Genomic DNA, 17,897 nt, shown 5'->3' with positions numbered 1-17,897 from the left:
CCTACACCACAGGGACTGCTGTGGGTCAAGAAGGTAGCTCACCACCACCTTATCAAGGGCAATTAGGAATGGGCAATAAATGCTGGCCTTGCCAGCGACACCCACACCTTATGAACGAATATGATTTAAAAATACCCAAGGCCCTTCACAGGATCCATGATTAGATAATATTTAACAGCCATCTATATAAGGAGATATTAGGAAGGTGACCAAAACTTGGTCAAAGAGGTAGAGTGATGGAGAGGCTAACGGCAGGAATTCTAGAGCTTTGACATAGGCAGCTGAAGATATGGCCATGAATGATGGTAAAAAATGGCAATGTGCAGGAAGCCAGAATTGGAGATAAACAGGTCTTGGAGGGCCGTAGGGCAGAGGAAGTTGCAGAGATAATGAGGGGCGCGGCTATGGGGAGATTTGAAAATGAGATGAGAATTTTAAAATTGAGGAGTTGCTTGAACAGGAACTAATGTAGATCAGCAATCACAGGGGTGATGGGTGAGGGGAACTTGGTGTGAGTTAGGATATGGATAGCAGAGTTTTGGATAAACTCAGCTATATGCAGGGTGGAAGGGAACCAATGACCTGCTCCCATGGTAATTTATAAATGACTACAGAATGATACACATTTTAAGCTTTGTATTCAGTAACATCCAAGCCAACCTGCGATATGTTTTAAATTAATGAAATACTTCCCACACAGTGTTAGGTACATCATGGCACCCACTCAGTTTGTGTTGGTTACACGTAGCTAAATACTGGGTATTACTTGGGTTTTATTACTTAGATTTTAATATTCTATATCAGTTTAGGTGGTTGTAAGTATTTCCCAGAACAGCAACATCTCTTTTATTTCAGTTTTATAAACCAGTCTGAGCATTTTACTGCATGTAGAAATCTCAATTTACAGCAAACATTAAATAAAGGACCATTTATCATCTCTGCAAGATCAGATATTCAGTCTCTCCAGTTGCAAGTAAATTTTCAGCTGAAATGAATCTCTACTATGTGGGGCCACACAGTTTGAGTTTTCATGTGAGGTTGTGGGAAACTGTGGCTGTTTTATTCAGCAATTTGGTGGCTCCTAAAGGACTTTTGCCGCCAAGCTCATCGTGCTCCGGAACTTGTTGCTCCAGGTAATGCCAAATAAGTCTCCTCCTAGATCAAGACCTTCCTGAGTTAGAATTAGCTTGGAGTCTACGGGTGATCTTGGAAAAGCAGGTGAACTTATTTCATAATTGGCTTTATTTAGTTAATGTTTTTAAAATAAAATCCATTCCTGTTGAACGTGACACATTGAGGTAGAATCTGTTATCGTCCATGTGTTTCCTGAAACTTGGCTTTTCTGCCCAACAGTTCAATCATCCGACTTGCCCTCCCCCGCTCCCGTCCGCCACCCGTCCTTGTATAAGTAAGGAGAGGTGGAGTACCCCACCTTGTTAACAAATTCTGTTTTACCACGGAATAGGCAATGCATCGTCACAAATGTGTTGGGGGAAATGCCTAAATAGACCTCGGCTTCTTCCTGTTCTGGGATAGGCCTGAATAATGGCATTTAAGACGAAGAGGGGAGAAAATAATGAAATGGGGATCCCCAACCGCTTCTTTAGCCCTGAGTAGCTTCCTTGCCAGTAGGGGATTTCAATCTCTGTAGAAACAGTTTGAGGCCAACTCCTTTCAGCCACCAGCGGAGGACATTGAATATTTCAAAATTTACTGACCAGAAACATTTCCGTATTTGCTGATCAAGCCAGTTCAGTTGGCATTGTGCTCCATTATTGGGCAAGAGAAAAATCAGGTTGGACTTCTGACCCCTATTCAAAGTCTATCCCCACCACCGCACTCACTCACCTTTGTTGACATAGAGTGAAGACAATGTCAAAATTGAGTTGATGATATCCATAGTCAAGAACTACAGTCTCGCATGAAGAATGGCACACTTGAAATAATGTGTCTAATTCTGGTCCCTGTATTTCAAAAAGGATGTAGAGGCACTGGAGATTTACAAGAATTATAATTTATATAATTTATAGTTTATAATTATCAGGAAAGACTGAACTGGGGCTCTCTAACTCTGGAAAAGAAAAGGAACCTTTAAATTATGAAGGGTATGATAAAGTAGCTGCAGAGATGTTCCCCCTTTGCAGGAGTCCACAACTAGGGGTCATAAATGTAAGATTGCCACTAATCCAATAAGGACTTCAGGCAAAACTTCTTTATCCAGAGTGTGTTTAGAATGTGGAAACTTGCTCCCACATTGAGGTGAATAATGCAGACGCATTTAATAGGAGGCTGAAAAGGGAGAAAGGAATAGAAGAGTATGCTAATACGGTTACATGAAGGGAGGTGGAAGGAGGCTCGTGTGAAGCGTAAACACTGGATATGGACCGGTTTCTGTGCTATAAATTCTGTGTAGCTCCAGGAAAAGGAAGGAAGACCAAAAACAAGGATAACTTGGGCGACTGTAGGTGATTTCATGAGTCTGGTATGGTTCGTGAAGCCAGTGTGCAATTTTAAACCTTCCTGGTGCCCCTTGACAGCAGCTGCTTGAGTGTTGTATTGCAATTGCAAAGCACAATTTCACATTTAACAACGTTAAATAACACTGGATCAAAGTGAAAATATAATCTGTGGACACTGAATAATTCATGAGGTTACCTGTTACTTGTTCTGATTAACATACATCACTGAATTTGTTTGTTTACATTAATATCTAAGTGTGTGTGCTGTGTGCAAATGTGAAAGCTGAGTGTAGTTTGCCCTAAGGACTCAATGTTAGTCGGTAGCTGGGTGCACTTCCTGGTGGCTTGGTACCTGAACCAATTACCTTCCTTTCTAAGTGTGAAAATGATCAGTTGAATAATTAATAAAAAAATAACGTGAGGGGAAACTGTGACAGGCCACTTTTCCAGTATGACTCCTTGAATACTTGTCTTGCTGTGGAAGCAGATAGAAAGAGAAAAACTTGAGTGGCGACTTTGGTTGGCAGACACAGGCAATGTATCAGGAGCAGCAAATGAGAAAAGTTAGGATTGGATTTAATGGCGAGTTAGAGTTGATAGAGCAGACAACAAAGGGACTTGGAGACATGGGTGACAATTAGCATGGAGGGGCTGTCATGGAATGTGAAAAGAAAGACTTGCATTTATATAGCGCCTTTCATGACTTCAGGAAATTCCAACACTTTTTACAACCAAATAAGTATTTTTGTTTTGCAGTGTAGTCAACGTAGAAAAGACAGTAGCCAAATTGTACACAGCAAGGTCCCACAAACAGCAATGTGATAATGACCAGGCCATTTATAATGATAGTGCTTGAGCGATAACTATTGGCCAGGATACTGAGGAGAGCTCACCTGCTCTTCTTTGGAATAGTGCCATGGGAGTTTTTCTGCCCACCAACAAGAGCAGATAGGGCTCAGTTTAATGTTTCATCTGAAAGAGGGCACATCCAACAGTTCATTACTCCCTCTGCTCGAATGTTGGCTTACATTCTGTGCTCAAGTCTCCGGAATAGCTCTTGAACCCAGAGCTTTCTGACTCCGAGACGAGAGTTGCTACTGGCTGAGCTACGGCTGAAGGGAAAGACAGAAGGTATTCTGAGGAAATTTTAAGTGGCTTTTCTTTGTGTGTTTCAGTGGCAGATGAGAGCAACGTTGGATCTCTGGCAATGTATCAATACGGTAAGACTCTGGGAGGTTTATCTTTGCAGTAATTCATTCCCATCGGTCCAACGTTTGTGTTCACTCAAAGCTGTCTAATTTATTGAGCTACTTGAAATTTTTTTTCATAAAATGTTCTCTGTTTTCCACAAAATATGGTGCAGAAGTCAAACCTCCAGTCTGATTTTTTTTTCCTTTAATATTGTGGCACAGACTCATATGGTGTGAAAGTTGGAACCATATCGGCCATTGTGTTTGGCGTTCAAAATGATGGCCACTACGCCAAAACACACCAACTGGGTCCCCTCTTAACCTCACACAGCTAAACCCACTTTAAGCAGCAGGAAGGACTCCACACCAGTGCTATATAAAGGGATCATTAGTTAGTTGCTGGTTGATCTCTTTTGGTTGTTGCTTTGATTCTGAAAGTGTTTGGTGCTTTCTATTGTTGTTTAAAATTGCTGACATTTACACGGCATGGCAGATGCTGACTTCAAGGCCTCTATGCAAACCAGTTACTCCCAGATATGTGTGCCATTGTCGCCATTCCCCTTGCAACACAGCATAACTTGTAAAGCGAACAGAAGCCACATGGAGCAGGGCCAGTTCCTGGAAGAGGAAGGAAAAGGATGAGCGGAGGCCAATCTATCCATGGTTATTCAGGGAGCAATTATCCTACCTGAGCCTTAACAAGGAACAATAGGTTGAATTTTACTGCAGCAAAATGCCTGCGGCCCAGGCAAGTTGATTTCAATAGGGCCTCCAATTATTTAAGCCAGCTACCTGCCTCCTTTTGTTAGGCAGCAGTCTGCATATGACCCCGCCATTGGGAAATATACTCGTCAACGGGTCTGCATCGGAAGCAACCCAATACAGCTCCACACTGTTTTCTTAGCCTGACACCCCTGGACCAGGAAAATTCTGCCCAATGTACGCAGCTTCTACACTTCAGTAAGGATATCCTCCCTGAAATCTGCCATTGCTGCAGCCTCAGAGCAGAACCACATTGTCAGTGAGGTGACTATGGGCAATGAACTTTCATGCATCTGGTTCCTTCTAGGCCTGGACTATCTTTATTTGTGCTATCCTACAGTTTGCCATCTACTGTTCTATAACGGAGGTGACTGAGGCTCTCTATTCAATGAGAGCTACTATTCACACTTCCCTTGCCAGGGAGAAACAGGTGGAGCAAGAATGTGGTTTCATGAGGATTGTAAGCTTCCCCATGGTGAAGAGCGATATTGGCTACTGGCATATCCCTATTCAGGTGCCGCATGTCAAATCTGCCCTATACTGAAACCGATAGGGGATTCCACACCCTCAGTGTCTAGCTGGTACATGCCAAATAGGCAGACAATCATCCTGGTCAATGCTCATAATCCTGGCAACAGTCATTGTGCCTTTATACTGCAGCAGTTGTCGTATTGGCTGAATTTGAGCCACCACAGCAAAACAAAGGGAATACTACTGGTGATAACAGTTATCCCCTGACTCATGGCTGTCAACTCTAGTGTGTAACCTACACACATGGGCACAGTATGCATACTATGACAACTGTGCTGCCACACACCATGTAGAGCAGACCATTGGTGAAAAAGAAAAAACGCTTCTACCGCCAGCAAGCCCTTAATAGTACTCAGTTGTCGAGATTCCTCATGTCCTGCTTCATGTTGTACAACCTCACCATCGTCGGGGACAGCTCTTGACACCAGCTGTATGGCAAGAAGCTTAGATGAGGAGGAGGAGCACGAGAAGAAAGCGAGGAGGGAACCCAAACACTCCAGCCCGGCTGTCCATGAAGAACTCATCCCAACACAAAGCAGGTGACCAGCCTGGCCTCAGACTGCACCATATCATCATGGTCGACAGCAGTCTGGGCTGGTTGGCTGACAGACAACAGCAAGGCACGGTGAACTGGCCAGAATGGGAGGATGAATGTTACCTGTTTGAGCCTCAGTCACTGCTCTGGGGCACTGCCTCAACAATCCTTGTAATTTTTTTTCAAAGACAGATTGCTGGACTGCTGTGACACCATGCAAGCTCCTTGAACATTTTAATCCACAAGCGGCAGTCTAGCCTTGCATGGCAGCTCAGAATCACACAGTGCAGAAGAGGCCCTTCGGCCCATCGAGTCTGCACCGACACGTGAGAAACACCTGACCTACCTACCTAATCCCATTTAACAGCACTTGGCCCATAGCCTTGAACGTTATGACGTGCCAAGTGCTCATCCAGGTACTTTTTAAAGGATGTAAGACAACCCGCCTCCACCACCCTCCCAGGCAGCGCATTCTAGAATGTCACCACCCTCTGGGTAAAAAGGCTTTTCCTCACATCCCTCCTAAACATCCTGCCCCTCATCTTGAACTTATGTCCCCTCGTGACTGACCCTTCGACTAAGGGGAACAGCTGCTCCCTATCCACCCTGTCCATGCCCCTCATAATCTTGTACACATCAATCAGGTCACCCCTCAGTCCTCTCTGCTCCAACAAAAACAATCCAAGTCTATCCAACCTCTCTTCATAACTTAAATGTTTCATCCCAGGCAACATCCTGGTGAATCTCCTCTGCACCCTCTCCAGTGCAATCACATCCTTCCTATAATGTGGCGACCAGAACTGCACACAGTACTCCAGCTCACCAAGGTTCTATACAACTCCAACATGACCTCCCTACTTTTGTAATTTATGCCTTGATTGATAAAAGCAAGTGTCCCATATGCATTTTCACCACCCCACTAACATGCCCGTCTGCCTTCAGAGATCTATGGACACACACGCCAAGGTCCCTTTGTTCCTCAGAACTTCATAGTGTCATGCCGTTCATTGAATACTTCCTTGTCAAATTACTCCTTCCAAAGTGTATCACCTCACACTTTTCAGGATTAAATTCCATCTGCCGCTTATCTGCCCATTTGACCATCCCGTCTATATCTTCCTATAGTCCAAGACGCTCACCTCACTGTTAACCACCCAGCCAACCTTTGTGTCATCCGCAAACTTACTAAGCCTACCTCCACATAGTCACCTATGTCGTTTATAAAAATGAACTTGCCCGGTTGCAGCTGCAGCTTCTACTGACACGCTCAGCCTTCTGGTGGAAGTTGCTTGTGTTGCAGCAGCAGCTGAGATGTCAGACACTACACCATGGTTGGGCCCACAAGTACGCTGATGGAGTTGGTCACCACTTCCATGCTGGATAGGGTGGACTCCAAGCTCTGTGCAAAGACCTGTACTAAACTGTTGCTGGGGTCCTCCATGCTCCCTTGACATTGATCGCAGGCTTCCCAATGGATCAAACATTTTGTTGTGTATTCCCATCAGCCTTCTTCTGTAGGCTGCCCCATTGAAGAGCTCGCCTGGCCCTTTACAGCAGAACTCGCACATCACTTCAACCTCTGGCCAGCTGGCAACTGTGTTGTCCTTGCCTCCTACCCTCACTACAGGCCACTTTTGACTGGTGTCTCACCATGTGTAGATCCTGCTTTTATGCTATTCTGTAAATTACATAAAGCGTCACTATCAGTGCTGCTGGCTACATGCTTGAAACTGAGTGACAGTGTTGTGTCTTCTGCATCACTGTTTTCTTACTGCTCCTTCATTGCCTGACAAGGCTGCATTTCTTGGATACCTGAAAGGAGAAAGGCACAAGGTTAAGAACGTGGTGCAGGGAATGGGTGGGAAGTAAGCAGCGCAGTTTATAAATAGGAAGAGATTTGTGATGAGGATGGTGGAATTTGAGGAGGACGATTAGATAGGAAGATACCATCATCTTCAGTGGGGTTTCAGCCCTCCCACTGGCCATTCTCTCAACAATAACCATCCCAGTTCAGACTTGGCTAATTCCTGGGATTAAGGGATTGCCTTTATGAGGAAAGGCAGAAATTAGAGGAATGAGAGGTGGTCTTATTGAAACAAGGCCACAATCAGATCAGCCATGGTCTTGCTGAGCAGCAGAGCAGGCTCGAGGGGCCGAATGGGCTATTCGTGGACCTATCTCTTATGACCAGTAATGACCAGCCACTGTCTCCTGAATGGGGGTTAGGACATGCAGACACACCTGTCTCCCTCTGGTTAGCTCCTGCTGCCTCCAGCTGTGCACCACCTTTTCCTACAAGAGAGGGAAGTGTGTCAGTGAGTGTTGTGCAATCTGTTTGGCTGATGCGACTGTCATGGTTGAATAGCTTGCAGCATATGCCGGGTGTGAGGCTTGCAACAGTGTCAAGTGCGTGAGGGTTCGGTGGAGCATATGAATGCCAAGTATGAGTTGTGCTTGTTGGAGATTTTTGGTAGTTGAGTGATGGAGGTGTGGTGAATTGAGCAGTGTGTGGGGCAAGTGGCGGAGTTGATGGGATGTGGTATTTGAAGATAAATGAACTGGCCTCGGTCACTCCTATGAGGTCATTGACCTGTTTGTGGCACTGCATCCAAGCCCCTGGGGCTTGACTCCTAGCATTGGCATCCGTTCTGTCCAGTGCCTTATGAGTATGTGTCAGGAGTGTCTCCTGGTTCCCTGTGGACACAGGACATCTCTTCCTTTGCACCTTCACCACAGAGGCCTCCAGTGCTCGTTTGAGAGGATGACGATGCTAGAGTGAAAAAGGATGCATCTTTTAAATCAGATCTTACGGTACATAAACCTTCCTCCTGCAGAGAAAAAGGAAAGAAAGACTTGCATTGATATAGTGCTTTTCACAGCCACCAGATGTCTCAAAATGCTTTACAGCAATGAAGTACTTCTTGAAGTGTGTCATCACTGTTGTACCCTGAACTGCACTGTTATTTGTGGTCATGTGCTTTGTTGTGGCATCATGCTGATTTGTATTCTGTTCTTTTTTGAGCCCCTGTTAGATGGATATTCTCTTAGAGCCAAAATCTGCACACACTTTGTGTCTGTTTTGTTTGCTAACAGGGACAGTGTTAGACCCTTGATTCACTGGCAGGTTAATAAGCGAGAGGGTAATTCAGTGACTTAGTTTATATTTTATTACATCTGCTGTGAGGGCAAAAAATGATTCATTTCATTCTAGATTATTCCCCTGCCTGCTATGTTCCTTGAGGAAATAGAAAAATCGTTAGCAAAAAATATAAAATCTGTGCAGTAGAACAAACTTCCTGTTGTGATCGACAGGGGGATAAAGCAGCTGAGTTTTTGGAGCAGTCTGTTTTACAACTGATCCTGCCACAAACTCCCCATTGAGGCAGTAATATCCATTTAATAGCGCATCACATTGTGATCCATATTCCCCATTCTCATCAGTGCACAGCGTAATCTATCAAAGGGACATCACTGTCCCTGTAACTTTATTAGGCAAGTTTTTTGTTCTTAATCTATTTATGAGCACGAGTCATGTTGTGTTGCTTGTGGGTGATGCCAAAATGATACTCAACTTCCAGAACAGAGCGATTAAAATTCCCTACCAAACAGGGTGTTGATGCTCTTGTATTTATTAGTTCCTGACTGGAGTCTAGCCAGCAGAAGTATCCTTTCTTTGACCTGTCCTGCTTTGCAAACAATAAAACTCACTTTGCCAAACAGGTTTCCAGTATTGCATACTTGATATCGATTTGCTTTTACCTGTAACCAATCAGCACCTAATTTATTTGCAAAGTTAAAATCATACTGAGCTGGATATGGTTGGACTGGGGCATCTCACGGTGATCCCCGTTAATTGGACTTTTCTCTGCACCTTTCATTTCAGCCCATAATTATTTTATGCCACTACTTGTCGGAAATGCTAACTGCTAATGACACGGTGAGGGCAACAGGACATTTGTTACCCAAGTGACCGACAGTTTATTTCCTTAAGCAATGTGTCGGGGGCTAAGAATTTGCAATCTATATTTGTATAAACTATATATATATCCTCATGGCCAATTTCTAACATTTATAAAACAAGACAAAGACCCTTTTTAAAATGGCCAAAGCTATGTCTGTCTGTGACCATGGGCAAGAGGGGCTGTTTGGCAGTATCAAAGAAATTTTCACCTCGTTATACCTGAAGGGACCCTAACGACCCTTGAGGGCTGCCGAGACTAAATTCAAAGGGAACTATACATTTTATCTACATTTCAAAAGCCAGGCCTGGCCAACTGGAGCTAACTCGTCTGCCAGGACGAAGAGCCCTGCAGCCTCCCTCTAAGACTTAATAGTTGGAACAATAACAATCTCAGGGACCCAGACAAAGGGATACACACCTTTTTGTCGAAGCCAAAGTGGGGAGGTGAGAATCATGTGACATGACGCCCTCCCCTTCCCCTCCACCCCCCACTAGCTTGTGGAATCAGTAATATTGCCTTGTGGAGCTGCAAAGCTCAGTCTGCCACCTTCCATCTGCCAAGCAGCAGCTCAGAAAAAGGGCTTTATCTAGGTTTGAATGCTTGGCCCCCATCTACACTGTTCCGACTGGAACTTCTGTACCATTGTTTTCATCTCTGCACGAAACTCTACTGGCAAAGGGAATTATTCAGCATCCTGTTCAGCCTGCTACCCTTTGTGTAGGAATGCACCATGGGACTTTGATTCTGGACTCATATGAAACAATAATCCTTTTCTCTGTGGTCTTTGCCCTGTAACTCTCTTCCTTTATCCCTCTTTTATTGTATGAATGCACAGGGGACTATGTTGTGACACTCCTCCCGCATTTGAGGGCATGCAAATAAACTAACTCTGAGTTTACCCTACCTCGAGTTTGACGTGGGATTATTAATAAAAATTGGATCTCACCAAAACTGAAGTGTTGGGAAAGTCACCACAGCTTATAAAGAGGGAAATCAAAATCAAAACGCCTTTCTGTTTATAGATGGGTGGTGAGAGGAGTAACCTGGGCTGTTTAACATAACCTCCCCCCTCCTCCCTCCTGTCCGTAACAAATGAGATTTCGGGTTTGAGAAAGAAACAGGAGAAGGAAATAAGATGAGTTTTTGAGAAAAATTGAGCACGCGGAGAAAGGAAGGAAAAGAGACCGAAAGGAAAAGCAAGAAAAAAATTGTGTTTGACATACTTTAAAAAAAATGTCTCAGAACAACTGAAGGAATGAGACTGCACAATTTAAATTGTTCACTTCTTGGGTCAGACAGATTGACTGACACTGCATTAATAATGAAACCTCGTTAAAAATACTGGGGGAGGCCAAGGACAAGATGGCGTTTGTGTGACGCAAACAGTGTAGTGTTGTAAATCCACCAATGGGTTTGGGAGTCGTGTAGCATACGCTGTATCTTTTAATCCCCTCCCGTCGCTGGCTGATTTGCACATTAATAACAACGTTTGCCGATTCTTATACAGCAAGATCCCATCGGATATAACAAACTGGAGCGCATGATACTTATTCTGTTCTGTGAAATACTTGGATCTTCAATTCCAATATAAATAAAAGCCTCAGAAGCAAGGGATCCCTTAAAAGGTCCCAGTTTATTCCTGACCAGTACGTTTCGGTGTACCAACAATATGAGGCTGGGTGTGGACCAGATGCAAAAAAGATTTACAAGAATTATAACCAGATGGAGAGGATATAACTATCAGGAAAGATTGAATGGGCTGGGGCTCTCTTCTTTGGAAAAAGAGAAAGCTGAGGGGGCAACCTGATAAATTAGAATGGCATTGATAGTGTAGATATAGAAAAGATGTTTCTGCCGTGGGAGAGACCAAAACAAGGGGCCATAAACATAAGATAGTAACTCATGAACTCATTAAGGAATTCAGGAGGAGCTCCTTTAACCATGGAAAAGTTACAGCACAGAAGGAGGCCATTCAGCCCATCTTTTCCATGCCAGCTCGAGGACACCCTTTCTAATCCCACCTTTTACCCAGAGAGTGGTTAGAATGTGGACGTCGCTACAGTAAGGAGCAGTTGAGTCCAGATACATTAAATGGGAAGCTAGATAAATACATGAGAGAGAAAGGAATTGAAGAGGGTTTGTTGATGGTGTTAGATGAAATAGATTGTGAGGGGATTCAAATAGAGTATAAATAATGGAACAGATCAGTTGTTCCTGTGCTGTTAGATTCTATGTAATCCTATGTAACTGCAAACTCTTTCTCAGTGTGCTTGCATCAGTGACTTTGCTTTTCAGTTTTGCTATTTAAAATACATTTTGCATTTGCTGGGCTTTGCTTTGGAGCTCAGCATTCCATCCATCTCACGATGAAATCACTCTGATCACACGGACACGCCAGGATGACACCAGCCAAGAAGGGAGGGAATCCCCTTTCAGTGCATCTGTTCAGTAGCATTGCTGGCAGTGTGTTTAGCCCATTCAGAGATCCAGCACTGGGACCTCTGTGTCTGCCAAGCACTTTGTGGTGTTGTTATCATTTAACGGAACTGACCTGTAGAGTCCTTCAGTGAGAATCGTTGTCTACAATTTTCAGGAGTCCGTTTACCCCAGAGACCCCAAAATGTGTAAAAAATGAAGAGTGACACAGCTGGAAATGATAAGAATTACAGATGTAATTGTTGTTTTACATTATCCAGTGTACTTTTTATATGTGTACATGTATATATGTATGTGCATATCAGGTATATATAAGGATATGGCAATTTGTGTGTGTGTGTGTGTGTGTGTATATATATATATATATATATGTGTGTATGTATATATATATATAAATAAACAAAAGCAAGGAGGAATATCCTGGCTGCAAGTTAATTGTGTATGTTCAGGTGAGGTTCATTACTGTGCTGAAGCTTCACTTTTGGAGATTACAATGCCATCTGAACCCACTTCAATTAGATTACAGCCTTGTAATTCACTCCCTGCTGCCATCCACTCCGTATATTCTAGAAATACGTCTTGTTAGGGAAACCTAAAAGAATTGGAATTAGATCAGTATGTGAACAACAGCTGGATTCAGTTACCCAATCCATCCCTGCAAGTGAGGAGCAGTGTTATTAATGCCGGTGATTCCTCCAGTTTCCCTGTGATAGATTAGACCTTAATGTTTGGCAGCATGCATGCGGAATGCAGTTGTTGAGGAGATGGCAACAACCTCATGTTCAGCAGCTCCAGCTTCTTTTTTTTTGACGTGCTTTTGACTTTCCAATAAGGAAAAAGTCGGTCATTTATTCTTCTCTTCCAGATTAACCATCATGCATTTTTATTAACAGAAAACTGCACCTCATTAAGGCACCAGCCTTTCTTCCAGCAGCTGTGCACTCTTTCAGATGTGGAAGCATAAGAAATCTGCCAATTTATTTTCTGTTATTTTGGCTTTCTTAAAGGGATGCTGATGCTGGTGAAATGTGTTGTTGATTTAGCATGGCAGCTGACTTGACAAAGAGAGTTGGTGCATTTTTTCTTTCCCCAGAGCAAGCTTTTCTAAAGACTAAGCCTGGCTTGGAAGTTCCTCAATAGAGTGATCTTCGCCCCCTTTCAATTAAGAACTGAAAGCAAGAGAGCAAACCAGATGCACCAGCGGTTTCATTGTTTTAGCTTTCAACCTGCAGTTCAAACGCTAAAGTTCAAGTCCCAGCCTCACCTGAGGTATTTATAGCTGGGGGTGCTGATAGCAGCAGAGTGCTCTTGACTTCTGGCCGGGTGGAAAAGTCTGTCAGGAGCACTCTTGCTCTTCTGTAATGAGGGGGTGGGGTCTGTCTATGGTCAGTCACACTGCTGAATTCATAACAGAAATAAGAAAAAAAAAATTGCACCTTTCACAACTTCAGGGTGCCCCAAAGCATTTTGTAACCAATGAAAATCCCGGTGTTCAGTTCCATTCACAATTCCTCAGATAATGAAGAGGCCTGTGCCCCCATGCAGCAAGATATGGACAACATCCATGCTAACGCCAGGCAGTGATCATTTCCAACAAGAGATAGTCAAATCACCTCCCTTTGACATTAGCATTGCTGAATATCCCAGAGAAACATCATTGATCGGAAACTTAACTGGATCAGCCACATGACTACCATGACTGCAAGAGCAGGTCAGAGGTTGGGTATTCTGCTGTGAGTGATTCATTTCCTGACTCCCAAAGCCTTTCCAAAACCTACAAGGCACAAGTCAGGCATGTGATGGAATGTTTTCCACTTACCTGGATGAGTGCAGCTTTTAAGCACTCTAGAATGTTGATATCTTCTTGCAGGATGAAGCACCCACTTGACGGACAGCCCATCGCTAGCTTAAGACATTCACTTCCCTCACCATCAGCATAAGATGGATGTAATGTGTGCTATCTGCAAGGTACACTACAGCAAGTTGCTTCTTCAACAACAAGGCTTCTCCTCCCAAGTTTGTGACTTCTACCAACTAGAAGGATAAAACATCAGGTGCATAGGAAGGCCACCACCTCAATGCCCCTCCAAGTCACACATCATGCTGATTTGGAACTATATTGTCATTCCCCCATCATCACTGGGTCAACATCCTTGAAACCCCTAATAGCACCGTAGCAGTACCTTCACCACATAGATTACCTTCGCCTTCTTGTGGGCTATTGGGATGGACAGTAAATGCTGGCCTTGTCAGCGATGCCCATATCCTGTGAATGAGTGAAAAGGTACCAGTTGAAGTGCAGTCACTGTTGTAATGCAGGAATCTCAGCAGTTAATTTGCACACAACACCCTCCCACAAGGAGCATTGTGATAAATGGTCAGAACCGGCATTAAGTGTTGGCTGAGCAATAAGAATTAAAGATGAGCAGAGGTCAGCACGAGGAGTTTCCCCTATTTTCTGCATTTCAAGTCCAGGGAGGGCTTTAGAAAGGGGACATGAAAATACAAATTTCCCACACAGCACAGTGACATAACTGCATCTTTTTACAAATAGTGCAAAGATGATTTGTGTTGAGACATGGAGTAAATTCTCTGTCATTTTTACTGAAGGGCTGAAGAAGTTTGTATAGGTAGATACAAGCTGGACGTCTTGTAGTGACTGTAGAAGGAGGCATGACCGAACGATAAATACGCGAGTTGGAAGGCACTAAGGGGTATGGTAGCATTGTGGTTATGTTATTGGACTAGTACTCCAGGACCTGACTCATAACCCAGAGACATGGGGCAAGATTTTCGGGTCGTCGGGTGGGTGCGGTTGGTGGTCCTGGGAGTAGCTGAAAGGTCCCTGAAGGCAGGGAGCTGAACAATTTTAAAATCAAAAGTGAAGATATTTAAAATCTGAAAAAATTGTCCCAACATAGGACTCACTCACAATAACATGAACAGAATAAAAATTCTGCCCAAAACCAAAAACTTATATTTTTTATTTAATTGCTAAAAATTCAAAAGGCCGCCTGGCCGATTTGCCTGACCACCAACTGTAAGGTTGGACGGGCAGTGAAAGATGTTTAAATTAATTGATTAAGGGCCTTAATGGACCTCTTAATTGTCAGTGGGCGCGCTGCCGACTCTTGCGTGCGCTTGCCGACCGAAATATCGCGCGAGTGTGCAATGACGTTGGGACACTTGCCCGATGTCATCGTGCACTATTTTACTCCTGTCCGGGTCGGGCGTGCACCAGCCCACAGGATGTAAAATCCTGCCCATGAGTTCAAATCCCATCATGGCAGTTGGGGGAATTTTAATTCAAGAAATTAAATAAAAAGCTAGTATAATAACGACCATTGTAACTGCTGGATTGTTGTTAAAACCCCATCAGGTTCACGGATGCCCTTTAGGGGAGGAAATCTGCCATGCTTGACTCTATGTGACTTCAGACCCACGGCAATGTGGTTGACTCTTAACTGTCGTCTGAAATGGTCTAACAGGCCACTCGGTTATATTCAAGAAGAAGGCTCACTGCTTTCTTCTTAAGGGCAATTGCGGGTGGTCAGTAAATGCTGACATTCCCAATGTTGCACACACCACGTGAGACCAGCACAAACCAACATCCAAATTTCAGAAACAGGAAGGTTAAAAATGAATACTTCCATAGACATCTGACTAACACTCATTTAGCCTATTGGATATTCTGCTTTCCCAGCTGCACTAGTTTTACCCCTTCAACAAGGGAGTCAAAGGTGGCTTCAATATGAAACTGCTGAAAAGGCAAGTTGCAATCAATTTCTCCAGTGCAAGTAAGAATTTCCAGTATAAACAACAGAAAAAGTACCTCTTGAACAGGAATTTATGCTACCGCCATTAATATTGATCCAATTACTTTGTACAAAGCATATCCTGTACCGGGTTACCTTGGATTTGGCAGCCTGATGAGGGTTTGCATTTTTGAAGCTGCTGTTCCTAATAATGTGCCCCTTTGCGTTGCCAATAGCTTGGGGGCCTGAGTGTACAGTTTAGGAAAGGGAGAGGGTTATGTGCCAATAAAGTGACACATTTTTTTGCTGGGTTAATCTGTTACAGCATTTGCTAAGCTACTTTCAGGCATTTGCTTTTAACCTTTCATCTGCTGGCAGCTCCAGGGAAATCTATACTCCCTGGTCAGCCATTCTTTGTTCTAAAGAATTCAGGTTGAAACACTGCAATACTGAAAAAAAAATTCCCTAATAGTAGAGTAAGAGTCCAAGTCAGATGCCAGAGGAACTTCATAACTATAATAACATTGTACTACTGAAACATATATACTTCTGTTCTCAGGCACATAAGCTTTAAAAAGGGAAAGAGCAAACATGCATTTATATAGCTCCTTTCACAACCTCAGGATGCCAGATATAACCAAATATATTTGGTATAGAGCCGAGGCAGTGAAGAGCAAGACAAAGTAAATAGTGCTAAAATTGTGTTAGTCTCCTCTTGATGAATTAAATTTTGCCGGGGTTGGGGGAAGGCTAACATTTCATTATTCAATAATTAAAATTAAGCAAATTTAAATCATTAAATCATTTGGATTTAAAAACCTCAAATGTAAGCTATAACAAAAATAAAAATACCTGGAAAAACTCAGCAGATCTGACAGCATCTGCGGAGAGGAACACAGTTAACGTTTCGAGTCCATATGACTCTTCAACAGAACTGAGGAAAAATAGAAGAGAGGTGAAATATAAGCTGGTTTAAGGAGGGGCGGGACAGGTAGAGCTGGATAGAGGGCCAGTGATTGGTGGAGCTTGCCAAAAGATGACATAGACAAAAGGACAAAGAGGTGTGGACGGTGGTGATATTAGCTAAGAAATGTGCTAATAGGTGACATTAAGGGTAGAAAGCAGGACGAGCAAGGTACAGATAGGAGTAAGCTATAATTTTCTTCCTTCACTGGTGGCTGTGCCTTCAGCCGTCCAGACCCCAAGCTCTGGAATTCCCTCCGCAAACCTCTCCACTTCTTTACCTCTCTCACCTTTTGTACAATGCTGTTTAAAAACTACTTCTTTGGCCAAACTTTTGGTCACCTGTCACAATATCTCCTCGCTATGAGTCTCAGTATTAAATTTTGCCTGATAACCCTCTTGTGATATGCCTTGGGATGTTTTACTATGTCAAAAGTGCTGTATTAATGCAAGTTGTTGTAGTGCCCTGGTTACCATGTCAGATGGGAGGCTTTCAAGCTCTGAATTTGAAAGAAAGAGAAGGATTTATATAGCCTCTTTAATGTCCTAAGGATGTCCCAATGTCCTTCACAGTTAATGAATTACTTTTGAAATAGAGTCACTGTTGTATTGTAGATAAACGAGGCACAAAGCAAAGTCCCACAAGCAGCAATGAGATAATCAATTGAAGGTGGTATTGGCTGAGGAGAGAACTCCTCTGCCATTTGTGTCCACTGGACTGTGCTTCAGTTTAATGTCGCACCTGAATGATTAACGCAACACGAGATTGCTTGCTCAAGTCCTGTGTGGGTCTTGAATGATCAATTCAAACAACTGCTGTTTGTTTCTTCACATCCATTTCAAATTGTTTATCGTCCATGTCAATGCAATTATTCATCAGTAACGACGTCAAAAACATTTGTTGCTAACCCTGGCAATTCCTCTGCAAGATCTGTGGACTCCCATCTGGCATTAGAGCTGCTACTGGTAAACAGTGTAATTGTAGCAGAAACTGGTAAAGGAATGCTCACGGTATCAAATATTTGTATGCATGAGCATCTTGGGAGCGCAGGGTTGATGAGTGTATTGCATGCTTTGCCATATGGTAATTTTTATTTCAGATCTCCAGCATGCACAGTATTTTGGTCTTATTTTATGTCATATAGTAATTGTCTCAATCTGTGCATGTACGTTTTTTATAAGTCCATTTGTGCATGTCTTTATGTGGATGTTTGAATCTTTCCTAACACTTTTTTTTGCACCTCTCTCTTATACACATCTGTCTTGCGCCTTTGCCTATGTATCATATCTAGGTGTCAGTCATG

At 43.3% G+C, this 17,897-nt stretch overlaps 1 protein-coding gene across 6 annotated transcripts in view; it reads left to right on the top strand.

Moving 5' to 3' along the window:
• LOC121284923 (partitioning defective 3 homolog B-like) overlaps window positions 1–17,897 on the top strand; it is an 885,862-nt gene that overhangs the window by 487,713 nt on the left and 380,252 nt on the right. For 5 of the 6 annotated variants that reach the window (XM_041200844.1, XM_041200842.1, XM_041200848.1 and 2 more), the window contains exon 16: window positions 3,635–3,679. The exons of the other annotated variant lie outside the window; for it this stretch is intronic. In XM_041200844.1, coding sequence (XP_041056778.1) covers window positions 3,635–3,679 — 45 coding nt within the window. The remainder of the gene's footprint in view (window positions 1–3,634; window positions 3,680–17,897) is intronic. 6 annotated transcript variants of the gene reach the window in all.

This window comes from Carcharodon carcharias, chromosome 12 (genome assembly GCF_017639515.1).
Source record: "Carcharodon carcharias isolate sCarCar2 chromosome 12, sCarCar2.pri, whole genome shotgun sequence".
NCBI classification, from domain to species: domain Eukaryota; kingdom Metazoa; phylum Chordata; class Chondrichthyes; order Lamniformes; family Lamnidae; genus Carcharodon; species Carcharodon carcharias.
The sequence above is the reverse complement of the archived record's forward strand: the minus strand, read 5'-3'. Positions and strand labels throughout refer to the sequence as shown.